This window comes from Bos javanicus, chromosome 22, assembly GCF_032452875.1.
Source record: "Bos javanicus breed banteng chromosome 22, ARS-OSU_banteng_1.0, whole genome shotgun sequence".
In the NCBI taxonomy this organism is placed as follows: domain Eukaryota; kingdom Metazoa; phylum Chordata; class Mammalia; order Artiodactyla; family Bovidae; genus Bos; species Bos javanicus.
Genome location: NC_083889.1, coordinates 60,689,170 through 60,712,267, shown reverse-complemented (window position 1 = coordinate 60,712,267; position 23,098 = coordinate 60,689,170). Strand labels below are relative to the sequence as shown.

At 61.1% G+C, this 23,098-nt stretch overlaps 1 protein-coding gene across 2 annotated transcripts; it reads right to left on the bottom strand.

Moving 5' to 3' along the window:
- Positions 1–8,747: 8,747 nt before the first annotated feature.
- Positions 8,748–21,207, bottom strand: KLF15 (KLF transcription factor 15). 2 transcript variants are annotated; one of them, XM_061397342.1, is made up of 3 exons: positions 21,050–21,207; positions 16,302–17,363; positions 8,748–9,830 (listed from the first exon to the last, which is right to left on the bottom strand). In XM_061397342.1, the coding sequence occupies exons 2-3, from the start codon at positions 17,348–17,350 to the stop codon at positions 9,668–9,670; spliced, it is 1,212 nt and encodes a 403-aa protein (XP_061253326.1). In that variant the 5' UTR covers positions 17,351–17,363; positions 21,050–21,207; the 3' UTR covers positions 8,748–9,667. The 2 variants fall into 2 exon arrangements, with proteins under 2 accessions (XP_061253326.1, XP_061253327.1); XM_061397343.1 differs by lacking the exon at positions 21,050–21,207 and adding an exon at positions 18,348–18,786.
- Positions 21,208–23,098: the final 1,891 nt, after the last annotated feature.

Genomic DNA, 23,098 nt, shown 5'->3' with positions numbered 1-23,098 from the left:
TTCCACTTGCCATTAAACAATCCCCAAGGAGCTCCAAGACCCCAGCTGACCCAGCCCATCCAACAACGTGGGGCCTACCCAGGAGAGGACTGGCAGATGGACCTCACCCAAGTGCCAGTTTCTCAAGGGTATGCTGCTGCTGCTGCTGCTGCTGCTAAGTCGCTTCAGTCGTGTCCGACTCTGTGTGACCCCATAGACGGCAGGCCATCAGGCTCCACCGTCCCTGGGATTCTCCAGGCAAGAACACTGGAGTGGGTTGCCATTTCCTTCTCCAGTGCATGAAAGTGAAAAGTGAAAGTGAAGTTGCTCAGTCGTGTCCGACTCTTAGCGACCCCATAGACTGCAGCCTACCAGGCTCATCCGTCCATGGGACTTTCCAGGCAAGAGTACTGGAGTGGGGTGCCATTGCCTTCTCCATCTTAAGGGTATAAGTACCCATTAGTCACTATAGATACATTCACAGGATGGATTGAAGGCTTTCCCACCTGGACTGAGAAGGCTGAGGAGGTGGTTTAAAAAAAAAAAAAAACTGCTCCATGAAATCATTGTGAGATTAGGTCTGCCCAGGTCATTACAAAGGGACAATGGGACATCATTTACTTCTAAGGTCACCCAAGGGGTCTCTAAAACATTGGGCATTACTCATTATCTCCATCGTGCCTGGAGCCTTCAGTCTTCAGGAAAAGTAGAAAGAGCCAACCAATTCTTAAAATCAGCAATAAAAAAAATTACCCAGGAGACCTCCCTCATGGAAGGGGCTCTCCTCCACACCCATATTGCCCCTAAGGAACAGGTTGATCTTAGTCCTTATGAGATGCTATATGGGAGACCTTTTGTTTATGTCAATGACCTCTTCCTAGATCCAGAGGCTCAGACCCTCCGGTCTTATACCATGGGCAGTTCCAAAAGGATATATGCTTGTGGGGTGTCAACCAGGACCCAAAATATTCTAAAGAGTCACCACTATATGCTCCAGGAACTCAAGTCCTAATTAAAGTCTGAAAGATGGGTCCCCAAAGGCTCAACTCGAGCCCACATGGAAGGGTCCCTTCCCTGTAATACTTTCTACACTCACAGCAGTCAAGGGACCAGGACATGACTCCTGGATTCACTACTCACGAGTCAAGCTCTGCAAGAAAACAGGAGAGGACATTCAATACACCTGTGAGTCCCTGGGGGATCTCAGATACCTATTCAGGACTACAAACAGGTGCCATTCTAATGAACACCCCCAAAATCAAGTTTCAGGGATAAGATTTCTCAGGACAGCTCTAAAGAACCAACACAGCTTGGCAGGGGTTGCACTCCAAAACAGACAGGAGCTAGATCTCCTGATTCCTGAACAAGGAGGGACTTGAGCTATATTGAATAAGATGTGTTGTTTCTGGGTGAATACCTCCAGCTAAGTTAAAGAAAGACTCACAATCCTCAGGAAAAACATTCAGACCCCACAGGATCTCAAAGAACGAGCTGGAGAGTTCTCGGGGTGGCTACAATCTCTCTTTGGGGAATCCTCATGGCAAGTGGGGGGGGGGTTGGAGTTGGCTAATGCCCCTGCTAATCCCTGTCATCACCATATTGATGCTGCTTATGATTGCTCCATGTATCATCAATTGTCTAACGCATTTTGTCTCTGCCCAGGTCAACAAGCTATAACATGCAGTGCCAGTTCAACAAGGATATATAAAACTACAGCCGACCGTAGAAAATATCACTCACGCTTAGATGGACACCGCTATAAGGACTCTGAGGCTTAAGACTAGCAAGAGAGGAGGCCCAATGCCCCTCACCATCCAAGTTCAGCAGGAAGTAGCCAGAGAGACCTCGATGCCCCTATTCCCCAAGAATTGGGCCTCCCATCTCTTGAGGGGGGAATGTTAGATAGTTAGAATAGGAAAAACAAGTCCAGAACGGAGGTGGCTAAAGGACAAAGAAGGGAAAAGCCCACGAACATAGAACAAAGGTAGGTCTGAGGACCTCAGGTGAAACAAACAGCCCTCCTGGCTAGCCCAGGTTACACAGGGCAGGCCCAGGGGGAGGAGAGAAAACGTATAAAAGGGGCAGCGAAACTGGGCCGGGGCCTCTCTTCTCTTTGTGTCTCTTGGGTCAACGCACCCTCACACCTCGAGGAGGTATTTTCCTTTACTTTCTAAATAAAACAGCTGTAACATGGAGCTGTAACACTTGTCCATCCATTGCTTCAAATTTTTGCTGAAGCAAGATAGAACCAAGGAAATTACACATTCCCCCGACAGACCCAACTGTGCACTTCAGAACCAGCTGGGTGTCTCCTGAAAATGCAGATCCCCAGGCCCAGAACCAGCCTTTCGGGGCGGAGTTTGAGACTCTAACCTCCTGAACTGTCCAGGTGGTGCTAGTGGTAAAGAACCCGCCTGCCAATGCAGGAGACACAGAGACACAGGTTCGATCCCTGGATCAGGAAGATCCCCTGGAGAAGGGAACAGCTACCCACTCCAGTAATCTTGCCTGGAGAATTCCACAGACAGAGGAGCCTGGCGGGCTACAGTGCAACGGGTTGCAAAGAGTCAGACACGACTAAAGCAAGTTAGCACACACATGCCAGCCAGCTGGGACTGATGCAAGCATGTGTAAGACGACCACCACTGCAGCAAAGGACGGGGGTGACCCGCACCCCAGATCCCCATGCCCCAGCGCCCCACCACAGACCACCTCTGGCTCCTGGGGCCCCAGTGAGCTGCTCAAGCCTCTGGATTTCCCTGGCCTTCCAGCAGTGGCTACATGCCCAATGCCATATGAAAACCATCTGCTTTTGCAAAAAGTGGCCAGAGGCATGGAAAAAGTCCCAGTCAGCCAGACCTAAGACAGATAAAGGCTCATTTCCAGGCGGTTGAAGAAGTGTTGGTCTTGAGGAAGGAGGATGGCCTGAGGCTGGAGGGCGGGGCGGGAAGAGAAGACACAGGAAGATCCACAAAGCTGGGCTGGAAGGCACCCTGAGCCAGTCAGGAAGGAGGCCCTTTGGGGCGGGGGATGGAGGCAGGCAGTGATTCCCGCCGCCCCCCAACCCCCGCCTCCAACCTTGCAGGAGAGACAGAGCAGGCCTTCCAGGGGAGCGGCTTTAGAGTTACTTAATGTCTTTGCTGACAAAGGTCCGCCTAGTCAAAGCTATGGTTTTCCCAGTAGTCATGTATGGATGTGAGAGTTGGACCATAAAGAAGGCTGAGGGCTGAAGAATTGATGGTTTTGAACTGTGGTGTTGGAGAAGACTCCTGAGAGTCCCTTGGACTGCAAGGAGATCCAACCAGTCCATCCTAAAGGAAATCAGTCCTGAGTACTCACTGGAAGGACTGATGCTGAAGCTGAAACTCCAATACTTTAGCCACCTGATGCGAAGAACTGACTCATTGGAAAAGACCCTGATGCTGGGAAAGATTGAAGACAAAAGGAGAAGGGGGCCACAGAGGATGAGATGATTAGATAGCATCACTGATTCAATAGAAATGAATTTGAGCAAACTCTGGGAGATAGTGGAGGACAGGGGAGCCTGGTGTGCTGCAGTCCATGGGGTCACAAAGAGTCAAATGCAGCTTAACCACCACCAGCTCTGTCTTTGGGTTTCCAGTCAACTGTCAAGGACTCCTTGCAGACACTAATCCAACTTAAAAAATGCAAATACCCTTGACCTAATCCCCGCCCCCAGCTGCCCAGCGTCTCTGCTCCACGGGGTACCTGGGGCAGGGGTGGCAGCAAGGGCCCCCATAGCCAGGGGCCGGCAGGGCTGACAGGAGGCTGTTAAGCCAGTGAGTATGCACGAGGGTCTCTTTTGCGTTTTAAAAGTGCACGTGCCTCTGTGCTCAGCATATTCTGGAGTTGGCCTCTGGGGGGAGCGTGCTGGCCAGGGACGCCAGCGCTCCACCTTTCGTGCAGTGGGCTCCCTCGCTGTGCATGGATTTCACAGAAGACTCTGCTGTGCTGGAGACAGTCTCAAGCAGCTGTCGGGAACAGACCGCACAGGCATCCCTTCGCCACCCCACCCCATTCCCTTAGTGCCTGCCCCAGGCTCCCCACAGGGCGGACACAGTGTGTTCTGTCTCGAAGCCAGGAGGGCCCGCTTGTGAGAATGTGACAGGAGCTGTGGTGCTGGATCCCGCGGGCCCAGGAGCTGCGGGGGGCTGAGGCCCCCACAACCTCCCTCTGCCCACACTGGAAGCAGCCACTCCCTGGCCTGCTGCCGACCGTCCCCTCACTGGCCACGCTCTGCATGCACGGCCTCCTCTCAGTCTGTCTCACCTCAGGCTCTTTGCACGTGCCGGGTCTGGCCCAGGAAGCCCTTGCGGGACTCGGAGCTCAGCCGAGCCTCTCATCCTCGGGCCGCACCCGGGTGCCCTTACGAGAAGCCTGACCGCAGTCCAGCCTAATTAAGACATTAGTTGGGGAACATTGCTGCACCCCTCTCTTTTTGCCTCAGCCTCTGGCCCACGTTCATCGTCAGGCGTCCGTGGAACTGCCAGGGGCAGGGACAGTGCTGGTCTCACTCACTGGCACCCCAGCTGAGCACCACCTCTGCTACGTTTGTGCTTTGTCTTCGGATCACCCCAGCGTAGCCCGCCATCATCCCAGACGACAGCCCTGGTGGTGGTCAACCTGGATGCCCCGGCCAGATGGAGCAGCGGAAAACAGTCCACTGTGAGGGGGGGTCCTTCTCAGCCCCTCCACCGCCCTGGACCCAGTGCTGGGGCCCTGGACTGTCTGTGGCCCCCAAGCAGGAGGAGGCATCTCACATGGCAGCTCTGCCCCGTCCTGACCAGGGGCCTGCGCCCTCCTGGCGCGCAAGGATTCTGAGCATCACCACCTGTCTGTCCAGTCCCGCTCAGCTCAAGGCCTGTGCGCCCTGAAACCTGGTCTCTCCCCCAACCCTGCCTGTCTCTCTGCCGCACTTTTGCATCGTTTGTTTTTTTCCAAAGGGCCACCACAAGGAAATCCAAGCCTCTCCCGACCCCCATCCAACCTGCTAGTGAGTTCCGAGGCCCGCCCCTGCACTCTCAGGCCCTTTTCGCCCCCTTGCCACCACCAGGCCCACGAAGCCTCAAGCTCCGCCCTGGCTCGGTCCGCTCCTGTGTCTCCAGGCGGTCACTCGACACTCGTCACCCTTGGGGCCTCGGCCAGGTCCTGGAGGCCAACTGCTGGGCTGCGCCCCTGGGGCTTCAACCAGCAGGAGGCCCCAGCAGGCCAGGGGGTGGGACAGGGCGGAGGGGCTCCTGGCATGCCCCCAGCCCCTGCCCTGTGCCGCCTGCCCCCCAACCCAGGAGTCTTGTCGTGAAGTCATGGTCACAGCCTTCCGCCCCTTTGGGTGGGCTGTCTTACTCCTCGGGACCCCAGGGTCAGCACTGCGGCCTTTTGCACAGGACGGTAGGGCCTCCTGAAAGCCTGAGTCTGCTCCAGTGCCTCCCTCGCTGGAGCAGCGGACTGCCACCGCGCTGAGAACCCAGAAGTCTTTATCACCCCCTAGGAGAGTGCGGCTAAATCAGCAGTCAGGGGGCTAAGTGGCCGGGTTGGATATTTTTTCCTTTCTTTCTCTCGCTTTTGTAAATGACTGGAGCAGAGGGAACAGCAGAAAAGGGAACAGAAAACAGACTCGAGTCAGCACTTGTTTTGGTAACATGCAAGCTGGCTGAGTCAAAAGGTGGCGTCTTACTGCGGGTGGCCACACACTGGGGAGCCCTGCCTGCCCTCGAGCCCCTCCTCGCCGCCTGGCTCAAGGCCTCAGACACGCAGGCCCATTCCTGCCCCGGAGCCTTTGCACCTGCTGTCTCTTTGGCTTGACTGCCCTTCCATCTGCCCCTCACAAGGCTCCTTCCCCTGATGTCACCTCCTCCGAGGGGCCCTCCATAATGGGCCCACCTGAGACGGGAGTGTTAAGCTTTGCTTATGTTCCTGAAACATTCTGTGTCAACTTGGCTGGCCTCAAAAGTTCTCGCTAGGATTCCCTTTCTAGAGCGTTTCCAGTTAGAGAGGCGGAAAGACCGGACCCTCCTGTTGTTTGGCAGCCCAGTGTGTGGACGGAACCACAAACCTAACAACTCACATGCGGCCCTCAGTTCCCCAGCCCGCTGCAGACCTTGCTGGGGTGTCGGACTGCCGTTGCTTCATCTGGCCCCGAGCCCCACCAAAAGGCAGGAGGGTGCACACCTGCTGGGCGGTCAGCAGAGAGGGACCCAGGGAGGGGCTTGTCTCCCCAGGGCCAGCCACCAAGGGCAGGAGCTCAGCCCACGGCCCTCACATCGCCCGGCCACCAGCTGCCCCCAGCAACGGACCCAGGGTAGCCGAGCCCCTCAGTACCCGCAGGTCCAGGAGTCATCATCCCCAAGGGTCCCCTGAAACCTGAAGTTCCACTGGCAGGGGACCCTGCCAACTCCCACTGACCGGCGAGGAAGCTGAGGCTCTAGAGCAGGGATGCGCTAGGGAAGTCATGTCGCGAGGCAAGGAGCCCCACAAAGTGCTCAGGCCTTGGCCCTGGACTGGAGCTGTGCCCAGCACAGAGACCTAGAGGGCAGAGGGGCATAAAGCATGCCTGGAGACTCTGGTACCCACTGCCGGGCAGGGCCGCCTGTGTTGGGGCTGATGTAAGCGCATCCCCGGGAGACACTTCTGTCTCCTGTGTGCCCCCCAGCCCAGCCCCACCAGCTCACCTGGGCCTGGAGCTCGGCAGGCTCTGACTGCCCCCATTGCACCTCCAGGGAAATCAGTCCTGAATAGTCATTGGAAGAACTGATGCTGAAGCTAAAACTCCAATACTTTGGCCTCCTGATTCGAAGAATTGACTCATTTGAAAAGACCCTGATGCTGGGAAAGATTGAAGGCAGGAGGAGAAAGGGATGACACAGGATGATATGGTTGGATGGCATCACCGACTCGATGGACATGAATTTGAGTAAACTCCGGGAGTTGGTGATGGACAAGGAAGCCTGGCATGCTGCAGTCCATGGGGTCACGAAGAATTGGACACGACTGAGTGACTGAACAACAACAATCCTTGGAGCCAATATTCTGCTGACGACTTTTTAACTTTAAATTGTATATTTAACCTCTATATCTTATCCCAATTTTAGCAATAGCGCTTGCTTACCACCCACATCATTTGCTCAACAAATATTTGTTTTGGGAGCTGGGCTCACAGTGCTGAACAAAACAGGCAAAATCCTTCTTCCCGAGTTCATGTTCTAGTGTGGAAGAACAGATAATACACTGAATGCGTGAGTAAATTATGTTCCCAGTGCAATTGATTTTTGGATGGTAATTTGGCAAAAGTTACTGGCCTGCTCTCTGACCCAGAAAACCCACCGTTGAAAGCTGTACATGAAGCTGTGCAGGTCTGCTCTGTTCTGTGTCATTACGTATCAGAGCAAACATGCGGGAACAATCTTAAAGCTAGTTAGTGGTATTTACCATTACATTTAATTGGTAAGTAAATCGTGGTGCCCAGAGACCAGAATTTGCAGCTCAGCATGATGGTGCGTATTCTAGGATCTGGGCTGACACAAAGCCTGTCCGCCTGGCGCAGTCTACGGACAGTGAGCAAAGCATGCACTCTAAACTGCTTTCCCACAGGCAGAGGCATCTCTGGGGCACCGGGGACCCCAGCAGTGGCAGGCAGCACCGCACACCTTCCAGTGTTCGCCTAGCTGGGCCTGGACAGAGGCCGCCCGGGCTGAGGACCCCCACGGGTGGCTGTTGGGGACGCACCTGGAAAGGCGCACCGTGTCCAGCTGGCACTCAGTCGTGTACACACGTGTGCTCACAGATCCTCCAATGTGACCCTCCTGACCCCCCGGGTCCCTTGTAACTGGGCTGCTTCTCTATGGATGAAGAAGGCACCTCTGGGGAGATCAATGCCTCGCTTCCCCAGGGCATGTTTGCCCCGGGGGAGTGTGTCCAGTCAGGGTCAAAGGGCACAGGTCACAAGGTTGGGTCCTCTCCCCAGGACCAGGGCCGGGAAGAATGGGGTGTCCGTTCTGCACCTGTGCTGTGCTCTACTGGACAGACAGATGGCTGCGGCAGGAGGTTCCCAGGTCAGCGGGGATGAGGGCCTTCACCGCAGGAGACACACGGTGCTCATGCACACGCCTCCCTCACGTCTCCCCTGCAGACCCGCGGAGCTCCCGCACCAGCTCCAGGTCTGAGGCTGTCACTGACAGCCCCCAGGGCACGTGACAGAGAAGCAGGCTGGTGCGCGGCCCAGCTCCTCCGGCCAGCTCCCTCCTGGCCCACCGGGGCACGGGGTCGAGGCCTCGTCCACAGAGCTCACGCCAGGCACTGCCTCCGCCTGGTCAAGATGCCTGATCTGTTCAGAATTGCAAGCGGGCATCACGTGTCATTTCCCCGGGGGAGTTGTGGCCAGGAAACGGTTTGCCCCCTTCCCGGTGCATACAGTGAGTGCATAATCAATGCTCAGTACACTGCACACAAGGTAGGAAGTGCCAAGCAAGGGTCTCAGACAGGAACTCAATGGAGTGGTGGCCCTGTGGGCCGGGCCCGCCTGTGGTCTCTTCCCACAAGTGAAGCTGGAATCGGGCAGCTGCGGGTCTGTGGAGCAGACAGCCCTGGAGACACAGAGGAGCAGACACCCAGCCTCGGGCGTGGAGCTGGGGGACCAGGGGCTGGACATCCACGGAGCCCCTGTGTCCCCCCCACGTCGCAAACCAGATTCAGCCCCCAGAATCACTCCATCTCCTGGCAGGGCCAGGGAAAACAGCATGCCAGTGCCAGAGTTATCAAGTTCTTTCTTCTTTTTATTGGCAAATATATTTTTATGAAGAGCCAAAGAAAATATACATAATTGTAACATATGTACACCAGCTTTATAGATTTTATTTCAAATTTACACAATGTTGATATGTTATTAAAAGATTTTCTGTCGATGCACCTATGTACACTTTATTTACATACATTCATAGGATGTGAAATAAACCTCTCAAAACAAGCTAGTTCATTTGATATTAATTTCTAGACAAAACAAGGAATGCACTTCTAGATCAGGGCTTGGGAGGCTCTACTAGCTCTCTACACCAGCCCTCTCTTCCTGAAGGTGAAGGATTTGTCTGCAAACAGGACGAGGGGCTGGGCCACACGGCACCGTCACCCTGGGGCAAACCTGGGTCTGTCGGTCTCTCCCGCACGTTTAACTCAAGCACATGCACTACCGCCTTGCCGAGAGGGGTTTTTTCACCCAGCCCGCAGCCACCCAGCGGCCAGGTCCTGCCCCTGCACCGCCCTGCGCGCGGACTCTGGCGGTCAGGCCACGGAAGGAGCCCCGCCCACGACACAGTGCAGCCTGGACTTCTGGCCTACTTCCTTCTTCCCCGCACGCTCCCTCCGGGAACTGACATTTCAACACTGCGCACTTCTTCCCCGGCAATCGAGTGCTGGCCCCGGCCCAGGCCCAGGCGGGGAGCCCGGCAGGAGGGGTTCTGTCTGGGCCGCGGAAAGCGCGGGGCACGCAGGTTGCCTCCGGCCGGTGCGGGCGCGTGCGCGCCGGGTCCCCGGGGAGGTGGCGGTGCTGAGTCCGCACCCCAGGGCTCCAGGTGGCCCTGATGGGCGTCACGTCCCTCCAACGGGGGCTGATAACTTATTGCTACCCAGTGCCTGGCGGAGGCGGCCGCTCGGGGGCGCGGGCCGGGGCGGGGGCGGGTCAGGGCCGCGGCAGCCGGCTGCTGCGCGGGAAGCGGTGCACCTTGACGTGCTTGGACAGGTGGTCGCTGCGGGCGAACTTCTTCTCGCACACGGGGCACTGGTAGGGCTTCACGCCCGAGTGCGAACGCCGGTGTCGCGACAGCTCGTCCGAGCGCGAGAACCTGCGGGACAGGGCGGTCAGCGGCCTCGCCCCCACCGCCCGGCTGAGCCCGTGGGGTCCGCGGGGAGGGCGCCGAGCCCACCCTGCCCCTCCCCCGCCGCCCCTCCAGGGAGGCGAGAGGGGCCGTCCCCGTGCAGTGGCCTGAGGGCAGCTGGTAACCCCACAGGCCCCCCAACTGCAGCTGTGCCTCAAGCCCCTCAGACCAGAGCCTGGGGCCCCTGGGAGCATCCTCCACGCAGTCCCCCAACTGGGGGCGCAGGCTGGGGCGGAGGCCCTGACCAGCCTGCAGGGGAAGGGCCTGTGTCACAGCAGAGGAGGGGTCCTCAGACTTGACCCCACAACTCCTGGACCCTGCCTGCCTTCCCAGCAGCTGAGAGGTCCCAAGACGACACCGCGCCCTGCAAGGTGCTCGGAAGCCTCCACGGCGGCCCAGCTGCCTCCCTGTCGCAGCCCCAGCAGCTGCTGCGAAGGAGCAGCGGCCACGGACCCCAGCTGACCACAGGGCTCAGCTCTTGCCATGGCCGACCTCAGGGACTCCAGCCTCTCCCCACTCCTGAGCTTGATTCTGGCAGCGAGACCCCACCCTGTGCATACACACTGTTGTGCTTTGCGCTCTGCCTACACGAACAGCCCTGGGACATGTGCCCAAACCGTCCCCTCTGTCCGGAAGGCTCTTCCCACGCATCCCTTAGCCCTCAGCGTAAATGTCACCTCCTCAGGAAAGCCCTCCAGGATTGCATCCCACCCACAGCTGGGGCCTAGAAGCACTAGGCGTTTCTCCTTTCTGCCTCTGCCACTGCAGCAACTTTAGTTTCCAAGCTTTTGATGAACGTCTGTCTGAGCCACTAGACCGTCAGCTCCATGAGGAAAGGCATGTGCCCCGGGGCCAGCCCAGCACCTGGTGCCTGGGGTGCTTGGTCTGTGCGTCAGTGAGAAAGCAGACACAGCAGCACCTCGGGAGGACAGAGAGCTGTCAGAGAGGCAGCCCTCGCCAGCCCCGGGGTGTACAAGCACCCAGGGCACATGCACACACACAAACATGCCACACTAAAGCCTCTGCCTGCAACTGCAGGGGGCCTGGGGCTCCATCCCTGGGTCGGGAAGATCCCCTGAAGGAGGGTATAGCAACCCACTCCAGTATTCCTGCCTGGAGAACCCCCATGGACAGAGGAGCCTGGCAGGCTACAGCCCACGGGTCATAAACAGTCGGATACGACTGAGCGCGGGGCACACACATGCACGCGTGCACACGCTCACCCACGTGAACACACACACACAGGAGCATCAGGCCCAGCACCCCTGTTGCCGGACCCACGCACGAGAGGAAGGTGGGGTGGTGCCTGCAGCAGCCGTCCCCGCCCCGCCGAGGAGGAGTCAGAGGCTCGGCCGGGCCTGACCCTCCAGGTGGAAGCCCAAGACCCACAGCTGTACGGGGAAGACTGAGTGGGGGCCTCAGCCCAGAGGCGTGGAGGACAAGCTCCACCTTCCTCACTCTCCTGGTGCCCAGAGCGCGTCCAGGCTCCTGTGCTTGGAAGCTGGTGTTCACGGCCCGGGTGCCTGCGTGCAGGGCAGTGCCGTCAGCACCTTTGGCAATGAGACCCTGGCCCATCTGCCATGAGAGGAAACCGAGGTGCAGAGATGTGAGGCCCTGACTCAGGGTCAGCGGCCACAGAGCGGCCGAGGCCAGAGCAAAAGGGGCCAGACCCAGGTCTTCCCGTCCTGGTGACCACGGGCAGCCTGGCCTCCCCCAGAGTGGGCAGGGTGCCCCGCACCCCTGCAGCTCAAGCGGTTGGAAGGAGCACCAAGGTTCCGGCCGTCAGGGGCCAGCCCGGGACCACCCACCCCAGCGGGAGTCAGGGCCCCCAGGGCAGCAGCAAGGAGGCTCCGCGACGGCCCCCAGCCCCACGCCTCCCCCAGCACGAAGCACAGGGTCAGCCTCACCCTCCCACTCAGGAAGCCAAGACCAGGTCCGCTGGAGACACCACCCCGGGGAGGGCGTGAGGACAGGGGCCGCGGGGAGGCCGGATGGCTCGGTGCGAGCCCATGTAGCCCCAAGCAAATGCGGGCCCATCCTGGTCCTCAGGGTCCTCTCTCTTCCAGTGGAGCCTTGGGGTTCTTGTTGACCTTCCGAGGCTCGTCTCAGAGGCCACAGTGGACACACAGGCAAGCGGCCTCTGGTCGGGGGATGCCTAGGAGGGGTGCATAGCAGGGACAGCGGCTCCGAGAGCAGCCCCCGCCCCCGGATGCCCCCTCCCCTCTCAGGGTCCTGTGACCTGAGCTCCCAGATGACCCCCAGCCCACCTTCTCCCAAACCACAGCCACACAGGATGGGGAGGGCGGCTACGTCTCAGCCTCTGTGGGCAGCAGACCCTGCTCCTCCTGCCTGACCACCTGGCAAGTCACCAAGCTCTCGGAGGTGCTCCCCAGGCACAGGGAAGGGCATACCAGGTGCCAGGACTGAGGGTGCAGAGCGGGTGCGGGGCCCACGGCCGCGAGCTGGGCCCTGATGAGTGTCGACCACAATCCCCATGGCTGGGCTGCAGGGAAGCACAGGTTCAGGGGGCCCTCCGTCAGCCAGAAAGCCGACACTGTGAGCACCCAGGCCGAGGGTGGCGGTGGGGACGTGGGGCTAGGATCAGCGCGGGGCTGCAACCACAGGCAGGGCTCGGGGCCTTGTCGCAGCCCCCGGCCCCATCTCAGCCTCCCCGTGCACCGTGGAGACCCGGGCCCCACCACTGCCCCAGGAGTGGAGGAAGGAGGGCACTCTCCTCGGATGGGACAGGATCTCTGCAGAGAACAGGGGAGGCCGGTGTTCAAGAGGGAAGCGGGAACTTCTAGGCAGAGGCTGACAGCACCTCCTACGCGTGGCCTCAAGCAGGCCCATCCGGCCTGAGCCCCGTCCCGGCCTCTGGAGCCGCGTCCCTATGAGGAAGAGCAGGGACTCCAGGGTCCACGATCAGACACCGAAGGAAGTGGTGGGAGGTTGCCCAGGCCAGGGATGACCCTGGGGGACAGCGCTCCTGGCCCTCAGTGAGCAGGACACAGGACAGGCGCCAGAGGGAGACAGGCAGCTGCTCTTCGCCAGGACCACCAGGAAGGAGAGGGTCTGGGACGCAGAGCGCCCACTGGGAGGGCAGGCGTGGCGCAGGGAGTGGCCCACCCCCTCTGGAGGTGTGGAGGGGCTGCTGCAGGGCGGGCCAGGCCTATGGCCTGCCGGGTGGGGTGGGGTGGGCAGGGAGCCTGGGCCAAGCCCCTGCCTCAGCCACCTCCCAGCTGGGTGATGGTGAGAACTGCATGCCGGCTCCGGCCACGTTTCCTTTCTCTAACGTGGGGCGGCAGAGGGTGAGATGTTGGATAGCATCATCAACTTGATGGACATGAGTCTGAGTAAGCTCCGGGAGTTGGCGATGGACAGGGGAGCCTGGCATGCTGCAGTCCATGGGGGCGCAAAGAGTCGAACACTACTGAGCAACTGGACAACGAAAGTGGGACGAGAGGCTGACGCCTGCTCACAGGCTCAGGATGACGCAGGGCGCCCGCCCAGCACCCCGGAGCTGTGTCTCACTGTCTCACTCCTCAGCCCTTTCCTCCCGGCCCAGAGCTGATGCCTGGAGGCTGATGACCTCGGGGAAGAGACAGGACTCCTGGCACACGAGAGCGCTGCCCAGTGAGAGGTGGTGGCCAGCCCGGCCCTGGGGCTGCACGTGGAAGAGGCATGCTGGCCTCACCACGGCGGGGTGTGCTCTGTCCCCGTGGAGGATGACTGCATCTTTCTGGGCCTCGGTTTCCCCCTACCTAAAACGAGATGGTGCCAACAAACCACAGGGGTGCTGGGAGGCCTCAAAGAGACCAGGATGTGGGAAGGAAAGAGCCAGAGTCATGGCGAGACCAGCGACAGCCATCCCCGGAGGAGAGTGCTGGAGACACAGGCCACTGGGGGCCGTGCCAGCCCGCACTGCCCGAGGGACCCTGGCGGGCAGACCACATGAGCCTGAGGTCCAGAATGAGGTGTCTGGATAGGAATCTAAGCGTATCTGGGGGTGTGGAAGTCCTGAGGGGCAGAAAGGTAATGAGGCCCCCGTGGAAGGAAGCACGGAAGCCAAGGTGGGGATTTGCAGAGGGGAGCCCAGCTCTAAGACCCTCAGGACAGTGCCTGGCACTCAGAAAGTGCCTGCTGAGCTGGCCACTGTCACCCTCCCCCCGTCCTGTCCTGACAGAGCTGCCCCGAAGTCAGTCCACCCTCCCACCCACATGCTGGAAGGACGCCCCTCTGCCACTCGGCTGGCAGCTATGACCACGTGGATGGGACACTCCACTCATGGGCGCATAAGCAGCAGTTCATGGTCCCTGAAGACTAACCAGCGAGACACGGCCCCCGCAAGGGGCAGGCGCCCTCAGCTCCCCACCTGGCAGGGACTCTGCCTCACGTGAGCCACACGTGACCCATGAGGGCCAGACCCAGGAGAAGCTGCCCGCCTGGCTGATGGCAGACACGGCTCCCAAGGGCTCTGTAGAGACCTCACGGTGCCAGGCTCCCACCGTCCCTCCCCCACTCAGGGGTCCTGGGCAAGACCACGCAAGGGTTCAGGCAGTGCCCACCATGAATTCCACTCTGGGTTACACACCTCCCCCCATGGGGAACTCACGACCTGCCCCCCTGATGCCCTGGGCCGAGGGTCCTGTCTGCCCTCCAGGATAGCCCGGAACTCAGATCCTCTTCTCCCAGGGGAGCGGCCGAGTGGGCGGCCTTGACCATGACTACACCGTTCCTCCCAGCCTCAGTTCTGGGGGGATGGACAGTGCCCAGGACTGTGAGGCTGCCCACGGCCCCACCCCCACCAAGAAGACAGCACTGGCCTGGGGGTCTCCAGATGCCACCCTGCAGCGTGGGTGCCGCCCAGTGGAAGCGGGGTGACCCCTCCCAGGTCCCTCACACTCTGACCTCATCCAAGAATGGCACACGACCCTGACAATCCCTGCACACACGGCCCTGGGGGACAGAGGCCGCAAGCAAGCCTTCCACTCAACAGATGAGGAAACTGAGGCTTGGCCAGGGGACCACGGGAGGGCACTGGCCATGGGGCAGAGCTGGACCGGAGTCCACGCCCTGCCACCAGCCGCCCCACCCCTGGGGTCAGGATATCCCCTGCTGCGGCTGGACTGCAGCAGGGCCCCGGGTCTGCCCACCGACCCTGGTTTTCCCGCCGGCTGTTGGGCCTGCCCTGAAGCACACCGGCTGACTCTGCCTGATGCTGTGGGCAGTGCAGGGCTGGAGCTGGGCTCCCGGAGCCCTCAGGGCTGTGGGTGCCAAGGCAAAGCCCCTTCTCTGGCCAGCTCAGCACCTCACAACCCGGGACGCTGGGCACAGGGCTCCCATCCGTCCAGCCTCAGCCCGCCGCGACGCTGAGGCCAGCACCTCCGGCCTGGGGCCGGCTCTCCCCCACTCTCAGGAGCAATGCCGTCAGGAAGCACCGGGTGTCGTGTGCACCCATACACACGCATGGGCACAAACATGCAGCGTGCACAATCCCGTGTGGCCACACGTGCCCCTTGTGAGGCTCCGGTCTGCACAAAGCCAAGCGTGCCTCCCACCCCCTCACACGGAAGCCACACTAGGCAGGACCGAGTGTGCAAGGAGCACACGTGCCTCCCGGGCTGGCCAGCTTCCTGCAGGGGGGCGTCCTGAGCATGTCATCCCTGACCTGTGCCAGAGCCTCAGGAAAAGGTTCCCTCCCAAGAGGGCGAGCCTGCCCAGGGGGACTGGGGGTGGCCCATGGGGGTCCTACCCGCTCTGCCTGCCCAGGGGCTGGGTGACCCTGGGCAAGCCCCCCACCCCCGCTTTGAGAGCTGGGTCCCCCACCGTGCACCGAGTAGAGAGCCTGGAAGCAGTCTCCCGCTTCTGGCTTGGCACCCGAGCCTGGAGCCCCCCCAGTGGCCTTTCCGGCGTACCCAGCACAGCGCCAGGTCCCCCAGGACGGCTGTCAACTGGCTGGGCCTTCAGGCTGTACAGGCAGCTGCTTCTGGCCCCTGGCCTCGACCCCATCAGCAAAGGGCTGCGTGCCCGCCAGTTACAAAGCTGCTCCAGCTTCCGTGCGCTCAGCGATGAAGGGAGGTGAGAGGTGGTACTTACCCTTGGGGTGCCGTGGGGTCGCGCGGCACGCACACGCGCAGCACGGGAATGCCGCGGGGATGTGCAGTGCGTAGCCGCCCTCTGCGGCTCTCAGCAGCCCAGGCGCCATCAGGGGAGCCCTTAGCATGGCCCAGCCCCTCCCCGGCACAGCCACAGCCTCACCTGGTCACCATGAAACTGTACTCCAGCACTCGGAGACACAAGGGGACCTCTGGGCCTGCCCACCCCCTCCCCGCCCTAAACAGTCTTATCCAAGCGCAGAGGACGCGGTCTTGGCCACGCACCCCAGGAGCAGAGGCGCGCAGGCCCTGCGCAATGCCTGGCCGCCGCCGCCATACTGACCTCCAGCCGCAGCCTGGCCAGGTGCAGGCGAAGGGCTTCTCGCCCGTGTGCCGGCGCAGATGCGCCTTCAGGTGGCTGCTCTTGGTGTACATCTTGCTGCAGCCAGGGAAAGTGCACCTGTGCATTTTGATGAGTTCAGCCGCCGGGTTCTTGGGGAACTTCTGGCCCACGAGGAGGCCTGTGGAGCCGGGGCCCAGGGGTCCCGACCCAAGGGGCTTGGCGGCGATGGGCACGGGGGCAATGCGCACGAACTTGGACGGCAAGCTGAGGCTAGATGAGGGCAGCACCTGGGGCACAAGTGTGAAGGTCTGGCCCTGAATACTGACCAGCAGCTGCGCCACCCTGACGGCCTCCGGGGGCTGCCCCGGGGAGGCGGGCTCGGCGCCCGACTCCTGCTTCACCGGCACCGGCTGGATCTGCAGCAGCAGGGGGACTGGGGGGTCGGGGGCAGGGGCCCCAGCTGGGCCCTGGCTGCCAGCCGCACCAGCCCCCGGCGGAGGGGCGCAGCGCTCTCTGCCGCTGGCCCCGGGGTGGAGGTGGCCTCTGTGCGGCCCAGTGGAGAGCTGGCCACAGGTGTCCAAGTCCTTGCCACTGCCCTCTGGGGCCTGCTTCACCGCTGGCTCCATGTTCTCCTCCAGAAACTCTTCAATCTCCTCCAGGGTGGGCTGGAAGGGCCGAGGGACATCATCGGGGTTGCCCACGGGGAACTCAGGGAAGCTGAAATGCTCCCCCTTCACGGGGGCCGGTGTTTTCCGCCAGGTCCCCCAGGCCATGGGGCTGCCATGAGCCGCAACGCCGCTGCCCAGGGTGGCCTGGGACAGCAGGAAGTCCAGGATACTGTCCTGGCCCTCAGCCCCCCGGCCGCCTCCATAGCAGGAACACAGGGTTTGCGAGTCGGGGCTGGCACAGGAGCAGAGGCTGGAGGCGTCACTGTCGTCCTCGGAGAGGGGCGAGGGTAGCATGTGGTACGCTCGCCCATCACCCAGAAAACAGACGGGGCGTTTCAGCGACGAGAAGGTCTCGTCCACTGGGAGCAAGTGGTCCACCATGCTGGCCTGGCGGCTGCAGAGAAAACCAAGAAGGCCCCGTCAGGAAAGCAGCGCAGTCAACCCCCTCCTTGGAGGCGCCTGGCTCCACGCCGTGGCCAGCCACAGCCTCCCGCCACCCCAGGCCTGAATCCTGCCTCCATCCATCCGATGGGGGAACGCTGCAAGCGTGTTTTCCGGAATTGCACCACCTGTTTGTAAAAGTGCTCTCCAAGCCCATTGCACAACCCGGCTCTTGCGGCTTCACACAGATTTTTCAGAACAATTCTGAGAAGGAACACGCATGTCTGAGTGCGAGTGCATGTGAGGGAGAGGGTGGGCGTGTGAGGAGGTGCTCTGCACCCCCAACAGCCAGGCGGGAACCCCATCCAGCTGAGCAGAGTCGCCATCATTCCTGGACAACTGACCTTGGTCCCGTTCCTGCAGAATTGCTGGCGGGGGTTGTTGGGGGAGGAGGATGGCCACATGCCCTCTGACCCCCTGTTGCTGCAGCTTGGGTAGGTTTGCCAGATTGAGCAAATAAAAATAAAGGCCACCCGGTTCAACTTGAAACTGAGTTTTAAAAAAATGAACAACTTTTAACAGAAGTATGTCCAAACATTGGATACAGCAGGCTTATACTAAAAAATTGTTTCATCTGAGAACTCAAATATAAATGAGGAGTTTGTATTTCAACCAGACAAGTCTACTCTGAGGCATAAATTAAAGACCCCCTCTCAAGGGCTGTCTGACCACCTGAAAGGGGGCAGCCCACCCACAACCTGGTCCTCGGGCCCACCACATCTCGGCTGCCTCTCCAGTGAATTAGGGACAGGCTTCCACCAAGCACCCTCCACTGGACTGGGCACCTTCAGGGGATTCACCAGTGGTGGAAGGGCCCTGCCTTGCGATAACTCAGGGAGAACATACCCCAGTCCCAGGGCCCAGCTACTCCCGCCTTTGACTCACAGCTGCCGGGCAGACGATGAGACCCCCAGCCAGCACCCTGTGGAGCACTCACCCAGCTCACGCCGCCTCCCTACCAGACCCGGGCCCCTGTGGTACAGGCTGGGCGGTCGCCTCTGGTTGTGTTCCCAGCCCCTGGTGAGGCTTCTGGTGCCCAGGAGGGGCTCAGGGCACGTCAGCAGAGAGGACAGGGGCAGGCTGAAGGCCATGCGGGTCGGTGTCCAAGGAGAGTCAACAGTGGCTGTGACAGGGCCACCTCTGCAGACCTTTGTCCCCACCCAGTGACCATGGCGGGTGTTTACTGAGTTGAGGAAGGGGAACGATCTGCAGCTAAAGCAGACAGTCTTGGCCGCCGGGCACCACGTCCGCTCCCACTACAACCATCTCTGTCTCAAGCACTCGGCCTGGGCCCGGCACTGCCCGACGGTCAGCACTGCCCAACAGTCAGCAGGCCCAGCCAGTGGTCAGGACCTCCCAGGGCCAGGCCATCCTCAGCTGTGACCTGGGGCCAGTCCTTGCTCCCCCAAACCCCAGTCTCCCCACCTGTCCCATGTGTAATGACCCGGCCAGGAAGCCTCACAGAGCCCCAGGAAAATAAGGTGCAAGTCTGCATCCAGGGCAGGGTTTGCAGGAGAAGTTTGGCTTTTTAGGTAAGGAATTAAAGCTGGGAGTTTTCACTATTCAGTGAATCAGGTGCTGAGAAGGCATGAAAATGCCAGATAATGTGAAGAACAAAGCCCACACTCAGCCTGAGACCCCAACCTCCACCCCGTCGCCCACACTGAGCTCCAGTCTCTGCAGCTTGTCAGCTGTGTGACCTCAGGCAGGCAGTACAACCTCTCTGTGCCATGCGTTGGGTGGGCATCCTGACAACTGTGCCTAGTTCCTGGGTTTTTGTAAGACCAATGAGCTTACACAAGCTGAGCACTCACTACAGGGGCAGACAGGCAGCACCAGCCGTCAGGGTGAGCCTCAAGGGTGAGGTCGTGGTCTTTCTCCCCTCTGCCGCCATGCTGAAAAACCCAGGGACTCCGGTCTTCCTAGAACCAGGCAGGAACCAGGCAGAAAGGCAGACCAGGCCTTGTCCCTGCCCTTGAAACTCTCCCCAGAAATGTGATCACTACCTGACTATTCCATGATATTGAGGAATTACAGTCAATATTTTTAAATGGGATGATGTATTGAGGTTGGTACATACTTTTCAAAGGAGGCCTTACACTTTAGAGACATAAACTAAGATATCCACAGATTAAATGATATAAAACAAATAAGAGGGGAATAAGTACAGCAAGACGGGGGAGGCGGGAACTTAAGAGAGCCCCAAAGGAACGGACCCAGTCTCCTCCCAGAAGGCTGGTCTGCCCCAGACCACTGCTCCACCTGCCCCACTCACAGGCTGTGCACAAGCTCACCAGCCTCACGGCCCCAGGCCAGGGCCCCAGCACTTCCCTCTCCACAGACCCCTCTTCCCAGCCCTCTAGGAGGGAGCCCCTGATTTAGATCCCTCAGCTCCGAAGTCACTCCCTGTGAGGTCTCCCTACCTGCCCACCACCCGCTGCTATACCACCCTGCATCATAGTCTTCCTAACAGTTCCGACTGCAGTTATGTATTCATGCACTTCGTTCTCGGTCTCCCCACCAGAATATAAGCCATTTGGACTGTCTACCCCCGAATCTGAAACAAGACCCTGGCCGCACTTTGCTGATGAGTGCAAAGGCCCCGGGGTGGGGCCCGCAGCAGACGGCATGGGTCCTCGGGCAGGGCTCCTCGGCGGGGAGGACGCGGACACAGAGCCCACGGGGCCCGCGGGGCGCCCGGACCGGCCCTGAAACACAGTAGCACGTGGCCCGGCCAGCGACGCAGGCCGCGAGGAGGGGGGGACGCCCTGTCCCGGGCAGCGTCCCCGGCCGCGGCCGGACTCCGCCCCTCCCCGCCCGGCCGGCCGGGCCTGCTGTTTATCCTCCCGGGGACACGGCGGCCGCAGGAACAACATGTAATTGATAACAAGCCGAGCGCCGGCCAAGGGCCTTCCATTGGGTCAGCGTGCAGACCACGGCGGGGGGGCCGCCCTTCAAAATAAGAGTCCCGCGGCCGCGGCCTCGCACCTGTGGGGCGGCGGGGCTCCCCGCGCTCCGCCGGGTCCCTGGAGGCGGCGGAGTGGCTGCAGGGCCTCTGGCACCCGGGGACCCGTCACTCCCGGGGCCTGGGCCGGCAAACAGCAGGGGTGGAGGGAGGGCCCGAAGGGACCCGCAGAGGGGCGGGCGGGGGCGCCGGCGGGGGCGCGAGCTCCTGCCGCGTGACTGCGCGTGCGGGGCGCGCTGAGGGCCGGGTGGGGGCCCCGCGACGCCCCGGCGCGCGTGGGACCGCGCGTGGGAAGGGGCGGGGGAGCCGGGCTCCGCCTCCCCTGGGCCGGCCGCGGTGACCGGCAGTAACCCCTCCGCCCACAGGCCCCGCCGCGCCCGCCATATGGGTGGCCGGCCCGCGAGGGGCGCGCGGACGCGTGGGGCCAGGCGCCGAGGCCGGCGCGGGGACTGGGCCGGTGCCGGTGGGCACGGGGGATCGCCGTCCCGCCTGCCCGGCCCCGGCCCCGGCCCCGGCCCCGGCCCCGCGCCGAGGGCCCCGCTCCGCCGACATCTCCCCCGACGCTCTCGCGGAGCCGGGACAGCCGTGCGGGCGCCCGGTCCGACGCGCAGAGGGCCCCCGGCGCCCCCGCCGGGCCCGGTCCAGGCGCGCCCGTCCTCGCCGCGCGCTCCCACCTGAACTCGGCACGGCCGGCCGGCGGCCAGGCCCGGCGATCCCGGGCCCACGCAGGCTGCGCTGGGGGCGGCGGCCGCGCGTCCCGCACTCACTCGCCTCGCCCGGCCCGCGTCGCTGCGGCCGAGCCCCCGCCGCCGCCGCCGCTTCTCGGCGCTCACTCCCCGGGCTCACGTGACGCGCCGGGCGCCGCGAAGGCTCGCAGGAGGCTCGGCTTCGGGCGCGTGCCCCATTGGCCCGCGCCGCGCGTCACGCGCCCCGGACCCGCCCCCCCTGCCCCGCCCCCGGACACGCCCCTTCCCCGTCCCGGCCCCGCCCAGTAGCCCCTCCCAGGCCAAGGCCCCGCCCCTGCCCCGCCCCTCCAGTCGCAGTGGCCTGGCCGCTGCTGGCTCCCGAGGTTTTAGCCCAGGTGAGAACGAACGCGGGCCTGGCCTGGGGCTCCGAGGAGGGTCCACGCGGGCTGAGCGCCGCCGGACAGCCTCGGCCCGACCCTCCCTACCTCGCTCCCATCTGCAGCCCCGGGCAGCCAACAGGCAAAGCTGGGACTTGTACGGGACGTTGCTGGAGAGATGCGGGCGAGCGTCCGGTGAGTCGCCAGCCCACTCGGGACAGCGCGCTCGCTCGAGTCCGCGGCAGCCCCCGGGGGACAGGAGGCGCAGGACGCTGAGTGACCAGCCCTGGAGACACGTGCGCTGAAGGTGGCATCTTGCGCACCGTTTACACAAACCTGTCGTCTTCTCAGCCAACATGTTACGGATGAAGAGGACTCTGAGGCCGCGGTCCACCCGGACACAGCTGGTAAGAAGGGAGGCGGATGAGCAAGCCCGGTGGCCCATCCTCGCCGCCCAGATAGCATCTTCCAGACAACCTCGATGGTAGCCTGGGAGTGCCTTCTACAGAGTGCGCATCCTTACCTCCTGGTGTGGGAGGGGAAGAGCATTTCTGATTCTGTTCCTCTCCAGGACACTGCTGGAGCTGGAACTGATAGCTGGGACCTGTCTAGGCTCTCCGGAGTGCTGTGGGTCTGGGTTCCTAAGACTATGCGGGACATTGGACCCTGAGTCCTGGGACCCTCTCCATGCACGCCCCAGAGCCAGGCATACAAATCTGGCTGCCATCAGGGGCCAAACTGGGGCTCTGTGGGAGGGTTTGGAGGAGACTGGCCTCGAGATGGAGGATGGTGATGGTGCGTCTGCACCGCCTCAACATTCATGCAGGCCCTGGCCAGCATCTGCAGAACAGACCCAGCTGGCTCCTTCTTATAGAAGAGATGGAGGTCTGCAGGGTTCAGGCTCACTGCCTGGTCTCTGTGCAAGTGAGAGGCAGGCACATCCCTGCCTGTCATCGGTCCTTTGCTCCCCATACACTCTCAGGCCAGTCTTCCCCATCTTCTCACTGGCAATCACTCTGAAAGGTCAGAAGAAGCTTGGAAATGAAGGTGCATCCATGGCTTCAGCACGCCAGGAAGCTTCTGCACAGGCATGTACGGTTGTCACTTAATGTGGAAAGCAAGAATGGGAACTCGGTGCAGGACAGGAAGCCTGGTGTGCTGCAGTCCCTGGGGGTGTAAAGAGTCGGGCACGACTGAGCAACTGAAGAACAGTAAAAAGAGATGAAGTTTACCAGAGGGAGGTGAGGGGTGGAACTGCAGGAGGGTGATCAGAAGGCACGAACTTCTAGGTAAGGATAAACAGCTAGGGATGTTACGTTGCTGTGGTTCAGTTACTAAGTCGTGTCTGACTCTTTGTGACGCCATGAACTGCAGCACCCCAGGCTTCCCTGTCCTTCACTGTCTCCCGGAGTTTACTCAAGCTCATGTCCATTGAGTCGGTGATGTAACATACAGCATGATAAATATAATTAACTCTGCTGTGTGTTATCTATGGAAGTCATGAAGAGACTAGAACCTAAGAGTTCTTATCACAAAAACCTTTTTTTCTCCTTTTGCTTTTATTGTATCCATATGAGATACATACTAAACTTATCGCAATAATCACTTTACAACATGTGTAAGTCAAACCATTATGTTGTACACCTTATGCAGTGACATG